The sequence below is a fragment of the Pan troglodytes genome, chromosome 20 (assembly GCF_028858775.2).
Source record: "Pan troglodytes isolate AG18354 chromosome 20, NHGRI_mPanTro3-v2.0_pri, whole genome shotgun sequence".
NCBI classification, from domain to species: Eukaryota; Metazoa; Chordata; class Mammalia; order Primates; family Hominidae; genus Pan; species Pan troglodytes.
In genome coordinates, this window is record NC_072418.2 from 42837813 (window position 1) to 42861106 (window position 23294).

At 42.8% G+C, this 23294-nt stretch overlaps 1 protein-coding gene across 2 annotated transcripts; it reads left to right on the forward strand.

Moving 5' to 3' along the window:
• The first annotated feature begins 11871 nt into the window (after positions 1-11871).
• LEUTX (leucine twenty homeobox) lies at positions 11872-18982 on the forward strand. Of its 2 annotated transcripts, none has more exons than XM_063800400.1 (3): positions 11872-12093; positions 17217-17368; positions 18389-18982. In XM_063800400.1, exons 2-3 carry the CDS (start codon positions 17300-17302, stop codon positions 18824-18826), a joined length of 507 nt encoding a protein of 168 aa, XP_063656470.1. In that variant the 5' UTR covers positions 11872-12093; positions 17217-17299; the 3' UTR covers positions 18827-18982. The 2 variants fall into 2 exon arrangements, with proteins under 2 accessions (XP_063656470.1, XP_054530050.1); XM_054674075.1 differs by lacking the exon at positions 11872-12093 and adding an exon at positions 14276-14349.
• Positions 18983-23294: the final 4312 nt, after the last annotated feature.

The following is a 23294-nucleotide window of genomic DNA, read 5'->3' on the forward strand; positions in this document are numbered from 1 at the left end:
GCAAAAGAGATGCAGCATAGAGTAATCTATTGCAAAAGAATACTTTGAAGGTTAAGTGCAGAATAGACAGTACACCCTAAGAGAGAGAGGTCAGAGTAGTTTGCTCATGAGGATGAGACAGTGTTGCGTTTTGCTGGAGAAACCTCATTTCTGGGAAACTTACATGATTATTCATAAGGAGGTGGGAAAAGGTGTTACTAATAAGCATGTTCTGGGAGGTCTTCTGGGTGCACACGCACAGTAGCTGTACATGCTTGTTCATACATCATGTGTCTCATTAGCATCTTAAATCTCCACCCAGAGATGTGTTTTTTACTGTTATAATGAGCAACAGATCTGCTTGAGGACAGGTAAAATTAAAATGCACATTCTTTCTAGAAACGAAATCCTCTACTGAAGGGAGCTTTGCTTGAATGAGCTCTATTACGATGTGAATGCTGAGGCTTACTGTGTTGATTGTATGGCCACCAAGGTTGCTGCATCCCAAAAACATGGTCTCTTCCTTGACTACCTGTCTTGCCTCAAGATTATCACATGGATTTCCTCAAGCAAATAGTATTTATGGGACTAGGATGTGGACATCAGAAGACATCCAGGAAGTATTTGGAAAAAGTTTTCTCCTTGTTTCTACAGACACGCCGATTGTGCTAGATGCCTTGGGGTCAATAAAGACCCATGTATCTCTTGGTCATCTGAGCAGAGTTAAATTAGGAATTCAGGACTGGCTTTTCAGGTAAAAGAAGTGGGCACTGACAGCTTGGCTGGATTTCCCAGGTCCCCATTTAATTATTGTAATAAAAGCTCAGGCTCATTCACTCCCTCATTTAATGTCTCAGCTCATAAGATGAATATCTAAGGTATGGCAACGGTCTGGAATAAACAGAATGCTTGTGTCCCCCCATATTTATATTGAAATCGTAACCCCCCCCCAATGTCACGGCATTAAGAGGTAGGGTCTTAGGGTGGTGATTAACTCGTGAGGGTGGGGCCCTTATGAATGGGATTAGTGCCCTTCTAAAAAGTACCCCAAGGAGCTCTCTCGCCCTCTCTCTACCATGTGAGGATACAACAAGCAATCAGCAGCGTGCAACCTGGAAGAGGCCTTTCAGCAGAACCCAGCCATGCTGGCACCCAGATCTCAGACCTCCAGCCTCCAGAACTGTGAGAAATAAATTTCTGTTGTTTATAAGACACTGAGTCTGTGGTATGATGTTGTAACAACCTGAATTGACAAAGACATAGTCTAAGTAAGAAATAATTATAAGACAACTTTATGCCTTGGAGAGGCATCACTGGACAGACAGTCTGTCTTATTAAGTATAGGACACAGTTTCTTTTCCAAGGCTGGAAATGGATGGAGCCTGAAAATGTCTCTGATGTATCCTCTCCCGCCGCTAGAGGGCAGCATCCTAAGGATCCGTTTCCAAAGCGCTGGAATTGCGTTTTTAGAGGTCACAGACCCTTTGGTAAACAAATAAATGCTATGGACGCCTAATTTTTAGAGTATTTTCTCATGTTTACAGGTTCTTCTATATTCAGAATTTTAAAATATCATTCTCACCAAGAATCAGAACTTACTGAAAAAGAAGGGAGTGAAAGAATTTCTGAGTTCGTGGGAAACCTGGCCATGCACTGCAGTGTAATGAAAACTGGGACTCCAGGGGGCAAATGAGGGTAAATGCTGTTCCTAAAGCGGGGATCAGTTAAAAAAGGTCAATCGCTACCTTAGGTGATTGGTGAAAGGTTGGTGAGTTTAGCCCATGAGATAATATATGTGCTTCTCTTTTGGGGTCCCAGCCTCCCAAAGTGCTGGGATTACAGGCATGAACCACCGCGCCCAGTGTCTTATGGATTTTTTTTAAATCAAGAATTCTCTGGAAAGAACATTTTCCTTTCCAGAAGGGGCCACGTATACGCTATCTTGAGAAGAAGGCAGGTTATATTTGAGAAGAATCAAAATTTAATGTCAGATGCAGCAATGAGGTTTCATGTTTAGCAAATCTGAGTCTGATTGTTGAACTATTACATGGACAACATAATGTCACAGTGGGAATCTAGTGAAAATTGGCCCAATATGTCTTGAGAAGCCACTAGGGGAAGCCAAACACTACATAACCAAAAAAATCAAATTGGGGTTAGGAAAACAGAATTAGCTACCAAGGAAAATAATGTCCCAAGTGTTCTCACCTTCTTCTTCTTAAATTGAAGTTTAAAGCATTTTGAGGCTCAACCCCTAACCGCAAAAGAAAAGCACACATATTATCCCATGGGCTAAACTCACCAACCTTCCACCTAAGGTAGTGATTGTCGTCTTTTAATTACTCCCCGCTTCAGGAGCAGCGCTTACCCTCATTTGCCCCCTGGAGTCCTAGTTTTCATTCCACTGCACTACATGGCCAGACTTCCCACTGGCTCAGAAATTCTTTCACTCTCTTCTTTTTCAGTAAGTTCCAATTCCTGGTGAGAATGATATTTTAAAATTCTGAATATAGAAGAACCCGTAAACATGAGAAAATGCCCTAAAAATTAGGAGTCCAGGACATTTATTTGTTTACCAAAAGGGTCTGTGACCTTTAAAAACTCAATTTCAGCCCTTTGGAAACGGATTCCCAGGATGCTGCCCTCTAGCGGTGGGAGAGGATGCATCAGCGATATTTTGACCAGCCTGGTCAACAGGGCGAAACCTTTTCTCTACCAAAAATGCAAAAATTAGCTGAGTGTGTTGGTGTGCACCTGTAATCCCAGCTATTCAGGAGGCTGAGGTAGGAGAATCGCTTGAACCTAGAGGCGGAAATTTGCGGTGAGCGGCGATCACGCCACTCTGCACTCCAGCCTGCACGACAGAGTGAGTGAGACTCCCCTTAAAAAAAAAAAAAGATGTGGAATGCATGTTTACAACAGCACAATTTGAAATTGCAAAGATACGGAACCAACCTATGCATCTATTGACCAACGGGTGAATAAAGATAATGTGGTATATATGCACCATCGAATACTACGCAGCCATAAAAAGCAATGAAATCGTGTTTTTTGCAGCAACTTGGATAGAGCTGGAGGCCATTATTCTAAGTGAAGTAACTCAGGAACGGAAAACCAAATATTGCATGTTCTCGCTTATAAGTAGGAGCTAAGCTATGGGTACACAAAAGCATACATAGTGATATAATGGACTTTGGGGTCTCAGGGGGTGGGGAAATTGGGAGAGGGGTGAGGGATGAAAGACTACGTATTGGGCTGGGGGTAGTGGCTCATGCCTGCAATCCCAGCACTGGGAGGCCGAGGCAGGCAGGTCACCTGAGGTCAGCAGTTCGAGGCCAGCCTGGCTAACATGGTGAAACCCCATCTCTACTTAAAAAAAAAAATTACAAAAATTAGCTGGGCGTGGTGGTGGGTGCCTGTAGTCCCAGCTACTCGGGAGACTGAAGTGGGAGAATCACTTGAACCCAGGAGGCAGAGGTTGCAGTAAACTGAGATCACAGTAAGCTGAGTGCAGTGGTGCACTCCAGCCTGGGCAACAGAGCGAGACTCCATCAAAAAAAAAAATGACTACAAAGACTACATACTGGGTACAGTGTACACTGCTTGGGTGATGGGAGCACCAAAAATCTCAGAATTCACCACTAAAGAACTCATCTATGTAACCAAAAACCACGTGTACCCCCAAAACTATTGAAATTTAGAAAACATTCTAAAAATGAATAAAATAAAATACCAGTAAGACATGTGATGTATGTACTCATATGTAGAGCAATAGCACATGCGCATCCAGGAGACCACCCACGACATGCTTAAAAACAATACCCCTTTCCATGCCCTTATGAATAATCATGGAAGACTTCCATAAAGGGAGTTTCCCAGTGCCAGTCTGGGCTGTCTCATTCTCAAGCTGCCACCTCTGACCTAGCTTTCAGAGTGCACTTTCGCTCTGCAATCAACTCCTTTGCCGACTTTTACTCTGCACTTGACTCTGAAATTCTTTTGTGCGGTGAAGTCAAGAACCTGAACTGGCCAGCCAACAACAATAGCAGCGTCAGGCTCCGCAAGTTAAAGGGAGCCTGCCACTTCAGGTGGCAGTCACAAGGTCTCAATTGCCACCTGCACTTCTGACCAACTGGCTATAAGTTGGGGAGTTCCCGTGACCCTCTCCAAAGGTTGAATAATTTGCTAAAATGGTTGCAGAACTCAGAAAACACTTTACTTAGATTGTTGGTTTATTATAAAGGATACAACTTAGGACAGCCAAATGAAAGAGATGTATAGAGCAAGAAATGGGGGGCTGGGTGGATGGTGCAGAACTCTCAGGCCCTGAGTGTGCCATGCTCCCAGTACTTTAAAGTGTTAGCCCACCTGGAAACTCACTGACAGGTTTTATTCCTTAGGCATAATTGATTAAATCACTGGTCATGGGTGATTAACTCAATCTACAGTCCCTCTTGCCTCCCTGGAGGTCGGGGTGGAGCTAAAAATTCCAACCCTCTAATCACGTCTTGGTCTTTCCAGTGACCAGCCCTCATCCTGAAGCTACCTAGGGGCCCCCAGCCACCCGTCATCTCATTCACATGTAAAAGACACTCCTTACTCCAGAGAATCCAAGGATTTTGGAGCTCTGTGCCAGGAACCTGGACAAAGACCAAGTCTTTATTTTTTGTTTTGTCACAACAGGCAATATAGTCTTCTGGTTAACAGCCCAGGCTCTGGAGACACACTGCCTGGGTACAGTTCCATGTCATCTTCTAAAATGTGCCCTTAGCAAGTTATTTCTTAACATATCCATGCTAATTCCTCATCTGTAAAATGGGGATAATACCAACTACCTCTTAGTTATGTTATGAAATTACATACGTTGATTTTTTATTCTTCAAAAAAGACCATGTACATGTCTTTTGCTAATAAAATAAATTGAATGTCATTAATTGTTTTCTTGTCCAGATTAGAATTTCATATCTGAGCTTTATCCACCCTCTTCTTTCCATAATGCTGAATTTTAAAACCTATACAACGGACATAACTACAGCTCCAGGAAATCCAGAAAAAGGGTGGGACTGCTCTAACCTCAGCTGCTGATGGCCTCTTTGTAGATTGTCTTAGCTGATGCCTTTACTCTGGAAGATGGCACAGTTTCTCATTCCGTTCCCAGGAAAGGAAGCTCCAATAGAAATTTACCCATCCTCTCGCCCTTGATGGCTACAACCTGAAAATGTCTTCAATGCATATGACCTCACTCCTAGAGGGTCGCGTTTTGAGAATGCATAAAAGCTCACTTTGGGGCGCCAAGGCGGGCGGATCACGAGGTCAGGAGATCGAGACCATCCTGGCTAACATGGTGAAACCCCATCTCTACTAAAAATACAAAAAATTAGCTGGGCACCTGTAGTCCCAGCTACTCAGGAGGCCGAGGCAGGAGAATGGCGTGAACCCTGGAGGCGGAGCTTACAGTGAGCCGAGATTGGGCCATGGTACTCCAGCTTGGGTGACAGAGCAAGACTACATCTCAAAAAAAAAAAAAAAAAAAAAAAGCTCAAAGCTATTCTTTGTGGGCCGATGATGGATATAATAAACCCCTCAAACTTATTCTCAGATCCACAGGAAACTTGAGCGACTCCCTATGTTCTGATATTTTCTAAATACAATGTACTGCATTCCTTTTGACTTCCCCAAGCCCAAACATTCCAGAGAATTTTACAGAAATTCTATTTTTGATCTGAATTTGGGGGCCTGCACATGAGACTTTCTCTCAAATTACCCTCTATTTTGTCCAGAAATCCCTTATAGTTCATGTCCTTGGGACTCTGTTGAAGGGGAGAAGGAGGAAAGTCCTCCTTACTGTTTCTCATGCCTTCTTGAGCTCTGTGTCCTGCATCTGTAGTGCATGCTATTAACTTTGCTCCCAGATCTTCTTACCCATCAGGGCACTCATCCCTCAGATGCTGTCACGAGAAGCTGGCTCCCCCCGCTCTGGAGAATTGTCCTTGGTCAAACAGAAGTCACTTCACTTCGGAGGTGAAGGTCCCCCTCACTTCCCCCAACTTGTTGTAGAACCCCAAAATTTAGGTTCACATTCCCAACGTGCAGTCAGCCAAACATTGACACTTCAGTGCTTAGGAGTAGAGAGGATTATCCCATTTAGCCAAAGTGAGAGGGTAGGAGAGAAAGTCTCTCAGATCTAACCTGCCTGTGAACATAATAGGGCTTTTATGAGGAAGGTAGGTGTGTGGGAGGTGAGATCCCCTAATAATCAAAACTGATTGCATTCTTGGGCCTGATCAAACTTCTGGATGCCGTGAAGGAGGTCTGTGTGACCTAAGAATCAGGTTCTTTTTTGTTTGTTGGTTTTTGAGACAGGATCTTATTCTGTTGTCCAGGCTGGAATGCAGTGAGGCGCATGATCATAGCTCACTGTATTCTCGAACTCTTGGGTTCAAGTGATCATCTCGCCTGTGCCTCCCAAATAGCTGGGACTACAGGCGTGCACCACCATGCCCAGCAAATTTTTTTTTTTTTTTTTTTTTTTGAGACAGAGTCTTACTCTGTAGCCCAGGCTGGAGTGCAGTAGCATAATCTCGGGTCACTGCAACCTCTGTCTTCCGTGTCCCAGTTCAAGCAATTCTCCTGCCTCAGTCTCCCAAGTAGCTGGGATTACAGGCACGTGCCACCATGCCCAGCTAATTTTTTGTATTTTTAGTAGAGACAGGGTTTCACCATGTTGGCCAGGCTGGTCTCGAGCTCCTGACCTTGTGATCTGTCCACCTCGGCATCCAAAGTGCTGGGATTACAGACGTGAGCCACTGCGCTTGGCACCCAGCTAATTTTTAAAACATTTTATAGAGACAGGATCTCACCATGTTGCCCAGGCTGGTCTCAAACTCCTGGGCTCAAGTGATCCTCCTGCTTTGGCCTTCCAAAATGCTGGGATTACAGGCATGAACCACCATACCCAGCCCCATGGACCACTGTTCTTTAGAAAAACAAGTTCATTAACCCTGCAAGTAGCCCCAGGAGTTAGGATATGAAGTTAGCCAATTACTCGTGACTCCCTCTACCAAAATGACTATGTGAAAGCCAGCATGCATGGAGGAAGACGGGAAAATAAGGAAAACAAATCTCTCACGATTTTCATAATGCAGGCTCGGTTACAAACCCAGAAGGCAGAATGCCGTCAATGACTTGGTGATATGGGGGTACGGAAGACCACTCCCATACCTCAAAGAGCCACTGTGAGGTGCAGTTCAACCTCCAGTGCTTCTCCCTGGAATTAGACTAAGCTACATCCAGCTGAGACCACATTCCAGCTCAGCTCCCTTGGCTGTATTTCAGTTTTCTCACATCTCTATTTCTGGAAGCTCTGTTTCAATAAATCACTTGAACAAGAATCCCTGTCCGAGGCTGTGCTTCAGGAATCTAATCTGTAACACCATCTCTCCAAGGGAGAACATTTACCTTGTTAGTCTCAGTCCAGAAGGAAACCTTGTTATTCCAGGCCACCTGTGTTGCAAATCCCTTCAGTCTCTCACCCAGGGCATTGCATTTGAATTTCAATGCTAAATCAGATGTATCTTTCTTCAATATTCTGTATATGAAGGTTCACAGGGAAGAAACTCATACAGATCATTTGATAATACTGTCAAGCAAAAGTTGTAGAAGGCCATTGTTTTGGACTGAGCTCCTATACTAGACCCAACGGACCAGACCAAACCAAAATAAAGTCACTCATGCTAAATGCCACATTATCCAACTGAAACTTTAAGATGGCAGAAAAATCCCCAAACAGATCAGTTTTTCCTGACAATAGGAGATCCCACTTTACCTCAGTCAGTGTAAGAAGGAACTCCCCTCTGCTTTAACCCTTATTTAAAAAGTAACCGGAAGTAATTTGACATGAACCAATCAGCTTTTTTTCCTATTTTTCTGTTTCCTTTTTCCCACCTTACAAAATTCACTGTTCTGCCACTGGCCAGTGGGAGCTCTCATTCTATTTCGTAGAATGAAGGATGAATAAAAGGATTCATGAATTACGAATAAAAGCCAATAAGATCTTTATCTAAATGTGCTATAATTTTGTCTTTCAACATGATTTGCCTTAAATTGATATTCCTCACACTTATTTTCATCCACATACAACTTCTTATCATATCTTATCCTAAAGTATCTTATCCTAAAGTATAATGAATACCACAGACTGGACAATTTTTAATGAAAAGAAACTTACTGCTTACAGTATGGAGGCTGGGAAGTACAAGGTCAAGGGGCTCACATATGGGGAGGGTCTTCTTGCTTCATCAGCCCATGGTAGAAGGCAGAAGAAAGGGAAGGAAAGAGAGAGAGAGAGAGAGACACTCGATGTTATAACAAACTCACTCCCGAGATGCTGAGATAATGACATTAATCCATTAATCCAGTCAGGCAAGCCGAGCTCTCCTAACCTCATCACCTTTGATTAGGCCCCATCTCCCAACACTGTTGCATCAGGGATTAACTTTTCAACACATGAACTTTGGAGAACATATTCAAAGCGTAACAAGAAGGGAAAACTAGTTTACTTTTTAAATACATGTTGATGCACGTAGCACACATCTGGACACCAGGCAACATTTTTCTAAGGAGCCTCCTACTCATCAATTCTTCTCTACCCCACCCATGACAAACATATTGCCACTTTCTATACGTGGCATTAATAGGAATGTGAATTATGAGTGCAGAGGTACCTAGCAATTCTAAATGGAAGGACCATGACACACATCAATAAGAACAAGATAGAATGACAACCTGGCTTAACGAGATGCCGTGACTTTATAACCTATAGTAATTTAAGGCATATGAGATATACAAGTCTTAAGCTCAGAGGAGAGGCTGATGACAATTACACCACTACAGTTAAAGACTGCAAACTTTAGTCGGGCACGGTGGCTCATGCCTGTAATCCCAGCACTTTGGGAGGCCGAGGCGGGCAGATCATGAGGTCAGGAGTTCGAGACCATCCTGGCCAATCTGGTGAAACCCTGTCTCTACTGAAAATACAGAAATTAGCCGGGCGTTGTCGGGGGCGCCTGTAGTCCCAGCTACTCATTAGATTCAGACAGAAGAATCGCTTGAACCCGGGAGGCGGAGGTTGCAGTGAGTTGAGATCATGCCACTGCACTCCGGCCTGGGCAACAGACTGAGACTCCATCTCAAAAAAAAAAAAAAAAAAAAAAAAGACTGCAAACTTTGGCATCAGGCTGGCTGGATTCAAAGCCTGATTTTGCCACTTGTTAGCCCATGAATAGTAACAAGATGCTTAAATTCTCTGTGCCTGAAAGTTTTCATCTGTAAACTAGAGATAATATTAGGACTTGCATCACAGGGTTTCTGTGAAGATCAAAAGAAATACGTGAAAATCACCTTAGCGTTAGAAATGTGCCTTGCACAAAGTAAACACTCAGTAAATATTAACTCTTATTATAGAAGAGTGTGTGTTATCTCCTCAACTAGATAAAATAATCATAGAATGATGGTTTCAGAGTTGTGAGGCCGTTGAATGCAATTAGATTTTATAAATCTAATCTGTACAAGTAGACTTGTGAAATAAATCTGGAATGCCTGCTAAATTTTATTGAAAACAATCGCATGTTTAATGGTGCATAATATATCAAAGTACATGCATATTTAATGCTCGAAAGACATTATCTGCTTCTAGAGTGGATTAACATTTCAGGCAGTGAGAATGGGGGTTTATTACTTTAATCTAAATAGGGATTAAGTTGATTAGATTCAGAGTTTGGTTGATTTAAGTACTGATTGGTACACCTGTTCGTGTAGGGCACAGTCCTTTCAGCGCTGCGACTAAAAGTTTAACATGGGAACTAAGCTATGAGGATGCAAAAGGATAAGGATGATACAATGGACTTTGGGGAATTGGGGGAAAAGGCAGGAGGATGAGGGATAAAAGACTACACATTGGGTACAGTGTACACTGCTGCAGTGATGGGTGCACCAAAATCTCAGAAATCACCACTAAAGAACTTATTCTTGTAACCAAAAACCACCTGCTCCCCAAAAACCTATTGAAACAAATATTTAAAAATAAATAAATAGGCCGGGCACAGTGGCTCACACCTGTAATCACAGCACTTTGGGAGGCTGAGGTGTGTGGATCACCTGAGGTCAGGAGTTTGCTACCAGCCTGGCCAACATGGCGAAACCCCGTCTCTACTAAAAACACAAAAAACTAGCTGGGCATCTTGGCAGACACCTGTAGTCCCAGCTACCTGGGGGGCTAAGGCAGGAAAATCTCTTGAACCCAGGAGGTGGAGGTTGCAGTGAGCCAAGATCACGCCACTGCACTCCAGCCTGGGTGAAAGAGCGAAACTCCACCTAAAAAAAAAAAAAAAATTTAATTAATTGAATAAATAAATACATAGACTTTGAATAATCATCATCCAAAAAGAAAATTAAATTAAAAGGATTTCCCTTTGAGGGAGCTATCTGTGAAAGGAAATTGCTTAATATAGGTGAGCACAAAAAGAGAAAGCACCCTCTTATTTCATATTTTATTTTTCAATTTGTTAAAGATTATATTTTTGAGCTACTCTCCTAAACTAGAAACCCACCAGCTCTAACTTAGTATTCTTCTCCAAGACAAAGGGTGTCATTTGTAAGGAATGACAAGATCTACAGGGAATGCTAAAATGATAAATTTAATACATCAGTGTGACTTAGTTAAAGCAAAATCTTCCAGAGTCTCAAACTTTGCATGTTATTTTCTGGTAGCTCCTGAAAGCAGTCTGAGAAGAATACAACAGAAAAGATGAAGAATTGTTTTAAAACAAAAATTCGAAGTAATAATAAATAAAAGCCTAATATTCCCTCTCCCACTTGGCAGGCACCAACCTACCATTTTTGTACATTCAGCTCCACAAGACTGATAGGTTCTACTCTGCCATCACTTAAAAGTTAGCATCTAATTCACAGTACTATTTAAATTTCCCCAGTTGTCCAAAAGCATGTCCTTTATAGCTGTTTTAAAATCCATCATCCAATCAGATTTCATGCCTTTCATTGTTATGCTTCTTTAGTCTCTTTTGTCACCATGCCTATAGACTCAGGGGCTGAGGCGGGAGGCTTGCTTGAGCCCAGGAGGTCAAAGCTGCAGTGAGCTGAGATGGTGCCACTGCACTCCAGCATGGGTGACAGAGTGAGACCCTGTCTCAAAAAAAAAAAAAAAAAAAAAAAAACACTCTGTATTATATAAATATAATATATACAATTATTCCATGTCAATTAAAAATAAAAGAGAAAAAAGTCTTTATAATCCATGTATATGAAGTTCAAAAGCTGGCATTACTGATCTGCGATGACAGTCAGGCAAGTTGGTCCCATTGCATAGGCAGAGATGGAAGAAGCTTGTGGGATGCTGGAAATATTCTGTTTCTGGATCTGGGTGCTGGCTACATGGGGGCTTAAAATCGCTGATGTTACACTAATCACTCGTGAACTTTTCTGCATGTATGTGCAACTTAGAATAAGAAAATGGAATTACGGTTCACATGCTAGGCATGCCTGGATCAGGCTAGTGGACAGCATCCTGTACCACTGTGTCCCATCCTAAGTGCTGTAGAAACATGTTCCTAATAGCTCAGTGCATGCCAAAATAGGCAAACATTTTATTTACATTTGAAATCTCACAGTAGCAAGGTCAGCTACAGCCGCTTTCCCCCAGGGAGAGTCCAATATTTTATTCATGTCTCCTAAACTCCTATAATGAGCAACTACCATGGGCCAGGTCCTGTGCAGGGCTCTGAGGATCACAGGGAAAGACCCACATCCTCCCTCATGGAGACCAACATTCCCAGAAAACCCACGCAAATAAACATAGCGAGGTATGGTGAAGTTCAGGGAGTGCTGCAGCACCACACAGAAGTTCTGACCTGGCCTGGGGGGATCAGAGAAGCCTTTGATGAGAAAGTAGGGAATGAGGCCTCTGAAAGTAAGGGGAGGGTGTGCTCAAAACAAATGCAACAAAAAGAGAAACTGTAACTGCAAACGATTTTCAGCCTCATGCCTCCGTGGAACCTGCCTGTCAGGTGGGCACCTGGAATCTCAAGCAACTTTCTCAAGGTGAGGCTATTTTTTTCTTTCATTTCTCAAGTAGCTTGTGGTAAGAAAAGTGAGCTGAGGCTGGGTGCAGTTGCTCATTCCTGTAGTCCCAGCTGCTTGGGAGGCTGAGGCGGGAGGATCCCTTGAGCCTGGGAGGCGGAGGTTGCACTGAGCTGAGATCACACCACTGCCTGGGTGATAGAGCGAGACCCCATCTCAAAAAAAGAAAGAAAAAAGGGAAAGAAAAGTGAACTGAGTGTTCTGTGTCTCCCAAGGCCCCTTGAATGGCTTTGTCCTTCACTTGGAATAAAATTCAAACTTCTTCACCTTGCCCTGACCTTGGTTGGCCGTTCCAGTTTGAGCTTTTCCCGATATTCCTCTCCCACAACACACCTCAACTACAGTGGCCTCTTATCTGCACCTCAGACATGAAAAGATTTTTCCTGTCTCTGGGCCTTTGCACTTGATGTTCCCTTTGCTTAGAACACTCTTCCCTCTCCTTCAGTGAAAATGATACTTCCTCAGAGACATCTTACCTTACCTTAAAACTACTGCACATCCTCTGAATCAGTGCTGTTGGTGGCATTCATAACACCAGTAGTATCATAATCAGAACTGCGTATTGTCTTGTTTCCTTTTTTATTTCCTGCTTCCCTCCTTAGAATGCCAGCACTTGGGAAGGCGGCAGTGAGTTCTATTTTTGTAAATCCCGATTTCCTAGTCACTGGAACAAATCTTAGCAGAGCAGGCATTCAAATAATTAAGCAAACAAATGAAGAAGTGTCAGGGGTGTTTTAACGTTAAGTTCTGCAAAATTCCCTGCTATTGGGGAGGTCATACCCTTTGAATATATCACTCTCTTTCCATCCTCATTAGTGTCATAGGGCAACTCCAGGGACTGATTCTAAAATTTAAACGGAAAATTTGAGGCCCACTTTATCCTTTCCGATAGGATTTGGGAGTTTCTACCCTTGACTGTGTTAGAAGTGTTCCTGAATTTTATTCCTGTAAAAGACATAGATGGGGCCAGGTGCAATGGCTCACTAGCACTTTGGCAGGCCAAGGCTGGACGATCTCTTGAGCCCAGGAGTTGAAGGCTGCAGTGAGCTATGATGGCACCACTGCACTCTAGTCTGGGCAACAGAGTGAGACCCTGAAACAAAACGTAAAAAGATACAGATGGGTCCTTCAATCATTTGGCCTTCAGGCTACCTGCAATGTTCCCAGAGACAGAGTTCTCTCGCTAGTCCAAGACTTCTCCAAACCAACCTGGTGGGGGTGTGGAGGTTGCGGGAGAGGACAGAGTTGAGAGGTAGTATAAGATGGGCCAAGACCAGAGTCCCATCTCTGCTTCAGAAAGCTTGGGTCCACATTGAGTGTGGGGAGGCCATATCTCATGGATAGAGACTAGATCTGTCTCACCCACCAAATTACACTCACCCCACAAATAAGACCCATCATGGAGAAGAACGTTAGGGGGAGGAATAAATAAATGAGTTAATAAGGTGCCTGAAAGGTGGAGTAAATGAGTAACAGAAGGACAGAGAGAGGGATGCTCAGAGGAAAGAAAGAAGCATGATTTTTTAAAATGCAATTTATATTTTAAGTTTCCTTGCTGAAAACTCGTTATGGGCTCCCCAGCTGCCCCCAAATCCATACTCAAGAGAAGATACAAGATCCCCTGTGGTTTAGGCTCTGCCAAGTTCTTCACCGTCATCCATTGCTGTCTCAACTGGAAGAGGTTGAACCGAGATGGGCGGGTGAAGGGCTTAACCTCCCATCATCCCAAACTCCTAGCAGGATGCCTCCTGCTGCACTCCGGGTCTCACTGGAAGCCGTCCACGCACAGGGCACCTCCTTCACCTTCCAAGTTTGAATCATCTTACCAACTTATTTTTCTCTCAGCGCCTTGTTTATTTACTCATTGATCCCAAGTGACATTTTTGAACATTTTATCCATTTTCAGTTCGCTCCACTTTCCTTTGTTTTCTTCCACTCTCTGGAGTCAAGGATCAGTCTTTTTTTTTTTTTTTTAAACATAGTTTTATTCCCAGTGCCCTACACAGCATCAGGCATATAATAGGTTCTAAATAAACAGATATTGAATGGATTATTGGAGGGCGTGGTATTAGGGTAGGACAGGGTGGGGACATGATTACATTAAAATTCTGCTTAAATAAGCGGGTCTTTTAGCCCAGCAGTCACATAGACTCAGCTCAGGAGCTCTGCAGCACACAGCTGATCGAACCCACTCATTTCTAGAGGACACCATGTTTGGTAAGTTGGGCGAAGGCAAGAGGCTGGGGTTTCAGTGATTGGGTTGCAGACAAATCAAGTGAGAGGTGTGGGACCTTGTGGTGGCTTCTTAGAAACCACTGGGTAAATTTAGAAACCACCAGGTTATACCAACAAGGATTGTTTGAAAAACAATTTGCAAGGGATTCTAGTAACTTACGAGTTTGTTTCTCCACATCTCTTTTTTAAAGAGATGGGGTCTTGGTATGTTGCCCAGGCTGGCCTCGAGCTCCTAGGCCCTAGTGATCCTCCCACCTCACCCTCAGGAGTAGCTGGGACTTATAAGTGTGTGCCACCATGTCCCGCTAATTTTTAAATTTTTTGTAGAGACAGGATCTCACTCTGTTGCCTAAGGTCGTCTTGAACTCACATCCTTTTTAATGCCTGGTAACTTTCATACTTTTTAAATGTCAGTCCATTGATGGGTATAAAATAGTATGTGATCTTTAATTCCCATTTCTTTACTAACCCGTGTGATTGAATCTGTTCACTCTATTTTAAAGGCCATTCTGTTTTTCCCCTATGCTAATTTTTATATTTATATAATTTCCCAGTTTTTAGTATGTTTTTTTTCTTGAGGCTTAGTAGAATATTTTTGTTGTCTTCTAGACACTAATAATTTATCTCTTATATGTGTTGCAAATATATTCTCCCAGCCTGGCTTGTGTTTTTCAATTTACTTATGAGTACCGTTGTACAAATATTCTAAAAGTTGTCATTGTGATATTTATCAACATTTTCCTTTTATAATTGCACTTGTAAAACGTAGTTTAGAAGTATATTACTGGCTGGGCATGGTGGCTCACGCCTGTAATTCCAACACTTTCAGATGCCAAGGCAGGCGGATCTCTTGAGGCCAGGAGTTCAAGACCAGCCTGGACAACATGGCAAAACCCTGTCACTACTAAAAATACAAAAATTAGCCAGGCATGGTGGCATGTGCCTGTGGTTCCAGCTACTTGGGAGGCTGAGACACAAGAATTGCTTGAACCTGGGAGGCAGAGGTTGCAGCAATCTGAGATTGCACCGCTGTACTCCAGCTTGGGCAACAGAGCAAGACTCTGTCTCAAAAACAAAAAAAGTGTATTTCTTGGCTGGGGACATAAAAGTAATTTTTGTTACATTTTATTTTAACTTCTTAAAATGATTTGATTCTAATAGAAAAATTATGCATCAACAAGCTCACTTATCAAAACTTGTACCTGGCTCTTCTAATACATTTTCCTATTGTTTAATACTAAACTTACAAAAATACTAATTAGTCGATTTTACATATTGACCTCTCAGCTTGGTAGATGATTTTAAACTCAAAGCCACATCCTTCCTCGATTTTACCTCCTATAACTTATCAATGTGCAGTGTTGCTTTTCTAAAGACCAGTAGAATTCTAATTACCATTCCTTTGATGGAAATTCTACTTCCCTTTAGAAGCTTCTGGAAATTTCTATATATTCCTGGTATTCTGATATTTTTGCAACAACGATCCTTTTGTTCATTTATTGTGCTCATCGTGGAATGTCTTCATTCTGGAAACCCCTGTGCCTCATCTCTCAAATCTTGAATTTTTTTAAATAAATATTTTCATGATACTCTCTGAAACATTTTTTAGTCAGAGATATTTTTAGTCACATAAATATTGCTAGTGCTGGACATCCCTGAGCAGAGATCTTATTTTTTTCTGACCTTTTCACTCTTTTTGTCCACTTTTGTATATTTTTTCTACTTCCTGGAATAGCTTTGTCTTCCAACTCTTCTATTATTGCCTAAGGGTTTCTTTTTAGCTACTGATTTCAAAGAACATTTGTCTTATCAGGTTTTCCTTTCTTTTCAAGACTTTCTTGATGTATGAGTGCAATATCTTTTATCCGAGCATATTAATTTTAACATTTATAGATTTTCTTTTTTTTTGTAATTTTTTTCTAGTTGTTTTATATTTTTAGTAGAGATGGGGTTTCACCATGTTGGCCAGGCTGGTTTTGAACTCCTGATCTCAAGTGATTCACCCTCCCTGGCCTCCCAAAGTGCTAGTATTACAGGCATGAGCCACCGCGCCCAGCCTTATTTCTTTTCTTAAGAAAAAATGTGGTTATTTGCTGCTTTCCTCCTCTTCCTCCTCTTCTTTCTTTTTCTCTTCCACCTTCCCTTTCTTTTCTCTCTCTTTATCTCTGTCTCTCCCTCTCTCCCTTTCTTGCTGTCCCCTTCCTGTTTGAGAATTTTTCTTCAATGTCCTGTAAATTTTTGTTCTCCCCTTGTGTCTAAACAAATGCTGAGACACTAAGAGAAACCCATGTGCCTGATCACTTGTCTTCACTGTGCGATAATTGGGCAGCATGTTGGCTTCTTTTTTTCCATGTATTTGCATGAGGAATAAGAGCATCCTGAAAATAGAAACTTTCCTATAAAATAGATGACCATGAGAGTCAGGTTTTACTAGATGATGAGGTCTTATTTATATTCTAAACCATAGTAAAAACTCCCCTCATTTCTTGTATCTTTTTTTTTAATTTCCTTAAATTGGGCTTCACTTTTCTCTGGTGCCTCCTTGATTAGCTTAATAACTGACCTTCAGAATTCTTTTTCAGGTATATCACGGATTTCTTCTTGGTTTGGATCCATTGCTGATGAACTAATGTGATTTTTTGGGGATGTTAAAGAACCTTGTGTTGTCATATTACCAGATTTGGTTTTCTGGTTCCTTCTCATTTGTGTAGGCTCTGTCAGAGGGACGGTCTAGGGCTCAAGGCTGTTGTTCAGATTCTTTTGTCCCACAGGTGTTCCCTTGATGTAGTACTCTCCTCATTTGCTTCTGAATTTTTTTAATGAAAGCCTTTTATCTGTTCCCTCTGCAGAAGGGCCAAAGCGTTATCGTCGGCCACGCACAAGATTTCTCTCCAAACAACTCACAGCATTGAGAGAATTGCTTGAAAAGACCATGCACCCAAGTTTGGCTACAATGGGGAAACTGGCTTCAAAGCTACAACTTGATCTATCCGTAGTAAAGGTCTGTTCCCAAGTGTGTCTGTAGGTAGCACGCCTAACCCAGAGCTTCACACACACTTTTGATCATTGTTATAACAGTTCCTATTTATTGGCAATTGCTGTGTGTAAGGACAGATGTTAAGCACTTTATATTTTTATTGTCATGAGCACCCACTTTATTGAGGAACACTAAAGCTCACATAGAAGAGCTGTCTTCCAAGCATTATAAACACAAGAGCTGGAATTTGAACTCAGACCTTTCCAACTCCAGACCCACCATGCTACACAGGACTCTTTGAGGCTGGATCTCAGATACTCCCATTTGGGTCTGTTCTTGTGTATTCAGGATGGGTTCTGCTTAATCAGGACCATCACAGTCATCCAGATGCCTGTCACTAAGTTCCCACAAAGTATTCATGGGAGAACACCTGGATGAACCCTAAAGATGACCCAAGCTAAACTCTCACCCCATACTCTGACTTTAAAATACTTTCTCTGGGCACCAGGAATGGTGGCTCACACTTGTAATCCCAGCACTTTGGGAGGTGGAGGCAGGAGGATCGCTTGAGCCCAGTTTAAGACCAGCCTGGGCAACATAGCAAGACCATGTCTTTACAAACAAAAATTAAAAATTAACCAGACATGGAGGCACATGGCTGTAGTCCCAGCTACTTGGGAGACTGAGATAGGAGGATTGCCTAAGCCCAGGAGTTCAAGGCTGCAGTGAGCTATGATTGCAGCACTGCACTCCAGGCTGGGTGACAGAGTGGTACCTTGTCTCAAAAAAAAAAAAATACACCACTAATAAAAACACCCTTCTATTTAATACATCACGATCTAGGTCATATTCCACCCATTGCTAGTACAATCCTACACCCACTTTTCCCTTGAAACCCAGGACAGCAGAGGGTAGAAAGGGCTTCCCTTGTTCCAATAAATGTGAGACTCTCTCTCACACCAAAAAACCGAATTCCTGAGGAACATGAGGATGCCCCTTTATACTCAACCTCCATGATTAACCTCCCCCCTCCTCCCTCCTTAGATCTGGTTCAAGAACCAGCGTGCCAAATGGAAGAGGCAGCAGCGGCAGCAAATGCAGACACAGCCATCACTAGGACCAGCAAACCAGACAATTTCAGTGAAGAAGGAGGAGACTCCCTCAGCCATAACTACTGCAAACATTCGTCCAGTAAGTCCTGGAATCTCTGATGCAAATGACCATGATCTACGTGAGCCTTCTGGTATCAAGAATCCTGGAGGAGCCAGCGCCTCTGCGAGGGTTTCATCCTGGGATTCTCAGTCATATGACATTGAACAGATATGTCTGGGGGCTTCAAATCCTCCTTGGGCCTCCACTCTCTTTGAAATAGATGAATTTGTAAAGATCTATGACTTGCCAGGGGAAGATGACACCAGCAGCCTAAATCAATATCTTTTTCCAGTATGCCTTGAGTATGACCAGCTCCAATCTTCAGTGTAACTTCTTACACATCACTTCTAGGGGAGGTCTGGATCTGACCCACTGAGACATATTTCCACACATCTTTAATGGTTTGACCCCAGTCTAAGTAGATCCGGGGCTGGGAATTTATCTTTTTCTGTAGAAAAAACAATAAAGGAACTCCCCTACCTTTCATCATTGCCTGCATTTTCTGAACTCCATTTGAGTGCCTCCTCACCCAAATTTCAGCATTAAAGATTGTATTCAGAGAAGTGACGCCAGGAACACAGTGACATAGGAGGTTCCTGACTGATGCACTGAATAAACATCTGTGCCTAGATCAGTTCTCTCTGGAAGAAAGTCAGAAGTGAGTGGAGAGACTCCTACACACCAGGCAACTAAGAAAATGTCTTAGCAGGCCAGTCGCGGTGGCTCACGCCTGTAATTCCAGCACTTTGGGAGGCCAAGGTGGGTGGATCACGAGGTCAGGAGATCAAGACCATCCCGGCTAACATGGTGAAACGCTGTCTCTACTAAAAATACAAAAAATTAGCTGGGTGTGGTGGTGGGCACCTGTAGTCCCAGCTGCTTGGGAGGCTGAGGCAAGAGAATTGCTTGAACCCGGGAGGCGGAGGTTGCGTGAGCCAAGATTGCGCCACTGCACTCCAGCCTGGGCGACACAGTAAGACGCCATCTCAAAAAAAAAAAGAAAAGAAAAGGAAGAAAAGACAATAAAAAAATGTCTTATCAAACAGGCAGCAAAAGCTGAAGCACTCAGAAACACTAAACCCACCCTGGGCACTGAGCCATACAATCAGGAAGGAATCCCCAGTTCCCAGCTTCTCCCCCAGGAGAGAAGCAGTGAACCACACATATAGCACCCTAACTGTTGATGGTTAAGTTCCTAACGAGCCTGCATCAGGGAGTTGACTAGGTAGGTAAACTACAGACTTACAAGAGCCTGAACAGAAGCTAGGTGCCACCCAAGGCTTCACCCCAGCTCAGCCCAGCAATAAATCCAGGTCTATCAATTCCTCCTGGAAGAAGTTTGTCCACACATTGAGCGCCCCAACTTTTATACCTGCACTCAAGGGACTGCATCCTAAATCCCCTAGCTCTGGAAATGGAAGGGATTAGGCATATGTGAGTCTCCCTAGCTCACAGAAGAAAAAGGTGGTTTTAAGCAGGCACACAAGCACTTCAGGGCTAGCCTTCCTCCACCACACTCCCCCAACCGGAGCAGTGCAGAGAAGGGGTCAAAATGCACAGCTCCCAGTTACTCCTCAAAAAGGATTTGCCAGCACACTCTTCCAGCTGCTGCTTGATAGTCATGCTTTTAACCAGCCTGTATCTGGAAGTCAACAGGGCAGACAAATGCTGGATCCTTGGGAGCCTGAATGGGAGTTCAGACACTGTCCAAGCCTTTTGCCCTTGCTTGCTCTAGTGGTAAGTCTACAGACTCTCCCTGGAAGGAGTTTTTCCATGCAGTGAGCACCCAAATTTTTGCAGCTTCCACGGCATCCTAAATTACCTATCTCTGGGAACTGAAGGGATTTGACATTCACTAGGCTCCCTAGATCACAGCAAAGAGGTGATTTTAAACTGATGCACAAGCATTTCCAGGAGATGAGAATAGTCCCAGGGGCCTGAGGCTGAACACACCTAGCTGGCCACTACCACCTCAGGTGGCATCTACTTGCATGTGCCACTTACAGGCCTGGAGACTGGCCTGCTCAGCCCGTCGCAGCCATCACCAACACTAGCACAAGCTGATTGGGAGCTAGATTGTCCTGCCAATATTACTGCCATTGCCCATGCCACCCTTGCTGCCCAGTGGCCCCAGGAACTACGCACCTACCTGGCCTATGGCTGGCAATGCCAGCACCCAAGAAAGCCACCTGGAAGCCTGGGAATTGGCCTACCTAAACCTGCTAAACCTGTGCCAGCGTACACCACCCTGGGGCTCAAGGACAGGCTCACCACTGCCACCACTGGGCCCGAAAACCGGCCCACCTGACATCCCCTATCCCAGAAAAGCTTCACAGCCTCCACCAACAACTGCACCTTAAGCCACGGAGGAAATAACTCTACTGATGTTGCTTACAGCCAAATAAATCATACAGAGAATATACCTGGGTAAAGAATTCAAAATAATGATATTAAAGAAGCTCAGTGAGATACAAAAGAACTCAGAAAAATAATACAAACAAATCAGAAAAACAATTCAGGATATGAATGAGAAATTTACCAAAGAGATAGACATAAAAAAGAACCAAACAAATTCTTATAATGAAGACTTCATTGAATGAAATACAAAATATATTTGAAAGCTTCAACAACAGACTAAATCAAGTAGAAAAAAGAATTTCAGAACTTGAAGCCATATCTTTTGAAATAACCCAGGAAGACAAAAATAAAAAAGAATTTTAAAAGAATGATAAAAGCCTTCATGGCATATGATACCATAAAACAACCAAATTTTCAAATTACTGGGGTCCCAGAAGGCAAAGAGAGAGAAAAGGGTAAGAAAGTATTTAATAAAATAATAGGCCAGGCACAGTGGCTCACGCCTGTAATCTCAGCACTTTGGGAGGCCGAGGAGGGTGGAGCACCTGAGGTCAAGAGTTCAAGACCAGCCTGGCTAACATGGTGAAACCTGGTCTCTACTAAAAATACAAAAATTAGCTGGGTGTGGTGGCGCACGCCTGTAGTCCCAACTACTTGGGAGGCTGAGGCAGGAGAATTGCTTGAACCCAGGAGGCGGAGGTTGCAGTGAGCCGAGATCACGCCACTGCACTCCAGCCTGGCAACAGAGCGAGACTCCATCTAAAAACAACAACAACAAAAAGTGTGATTTATACACAATGGAGTACTATTTGGCCATTAAAAAATAATTTAAAAAAATGAAATCCTGTCATTTGCAACATAGATGAGCCTAAAGGACATTATGTTAAATGAAATAAACTAAACACAGAAAGACAAATTCCACATGATCTCACACACATGTGGAATCCTAAAAGGTGGACCTGACACCTTACTTACACCTTACTCCTGCAAGAATGGCCATAATCAAAAAATAACAAAATCAAAGATCAAAAAATCAAAAAATAATAGGTGTTGTGCATGTGTGAAAAGGGAACACGTTTACACCGTTGGTGGGAATGTAAACTAGTACAAGCACTGGAGAAAACAGTGGAGATTCCTTAAGGAGCAAAAAGTAGATTTACCATTTGATCCAGCAATCCCACTACTGGGTATCTACTTAGAGGAAAATAAGTCATTACACAAAAGAGATACTTGCACACACATGTTTATAGCAGCACAATTCACAATTACAAAAATATAGAACCAGCCCAAATGCCCATCAATCAACAAGTGGATAAGGGAAATGTGAGATATATATATATATATCTCACATACCATGAAATACTATTCAGCCATAAAAAGGGAATGAAATAATGGCATTTGCAGCAACCTGGATGAGATTGGAGACCATTATTTTAAGTGAAGTAACTCAGGAATGGAAAACCAAACATCATACTTTCTCACTCATAAGTGGGAGCTAAGCTATGAAGATCCAAAGGCATAAGAATGACACAATGGACTTTGGGGATTCAGGGGAAAGAGTGGGATGGAGGTGAGGGATAAAAGACTACACATTGGGTACAATGTACACTGCTTGGGTGATGGGTGCACCAGAATCTCAGAAATCGCCACTTAGGAAATTATTCATGTAACCAAACACCACCTGTTCCCCCAAAAACCTACTGAAATAAAATAATAAAAATAAATAAGGCTGGGCGCAGTGTCTCACGCCTGTAATCTCAGCACTTTGGGAGGTCAAGGCGGGTGGATCACCTGAGGTCAGGAGTTCGAGACCAGCCTGGCCAACATGGTGAAACCTCATCTCTACTAAAAATACAAAAAAAAAAATTAGCTGGGCATGGTGGTGGGCACCTGTAATCCTAGCTACCCAGGAGGCTGAAGCAAGAGAATCGCTTGAACCCGGAAGGCAGAGGTTGCAGTGAGCCAAGATCGCACCATTGCACTCCAGCCTGGGCGACAAGAGGGAAACTCCGTCTGAAAAAAAAAAAAAATAAATAATACATTAAAAAATTTGAAAAAATAAATACATTTTTTAAAGTGGACCTCATAGAAGTAGAGAGTAGAATGGTGGTTAAGGGAATCTGGGGTCACTGGGGGTAAAGGGGGGTTGGGAAGACGCTGGTCAAAAGATGCATAATTACATTTAGATAGAAGGAATAAGTTCAAGAGATCTATTGAACAGCAGGATGACCATAATTAATGGTGATATATTGCATTCTTGAAAAATGCTAAGACAGTAGATGTTAGGTGTTCTCACCACAAAAAAACAGATGATAACTATGTGAGGTAACACATTTCTTTAAATTAGCTGATTTGGCCAGGTGCAGTGGCTCACACCCGTAATCCCACCACTCTGGGAGGCTGAGGCAGGAGGATCACCTGAGGTCGAGAGTTCGAAGAC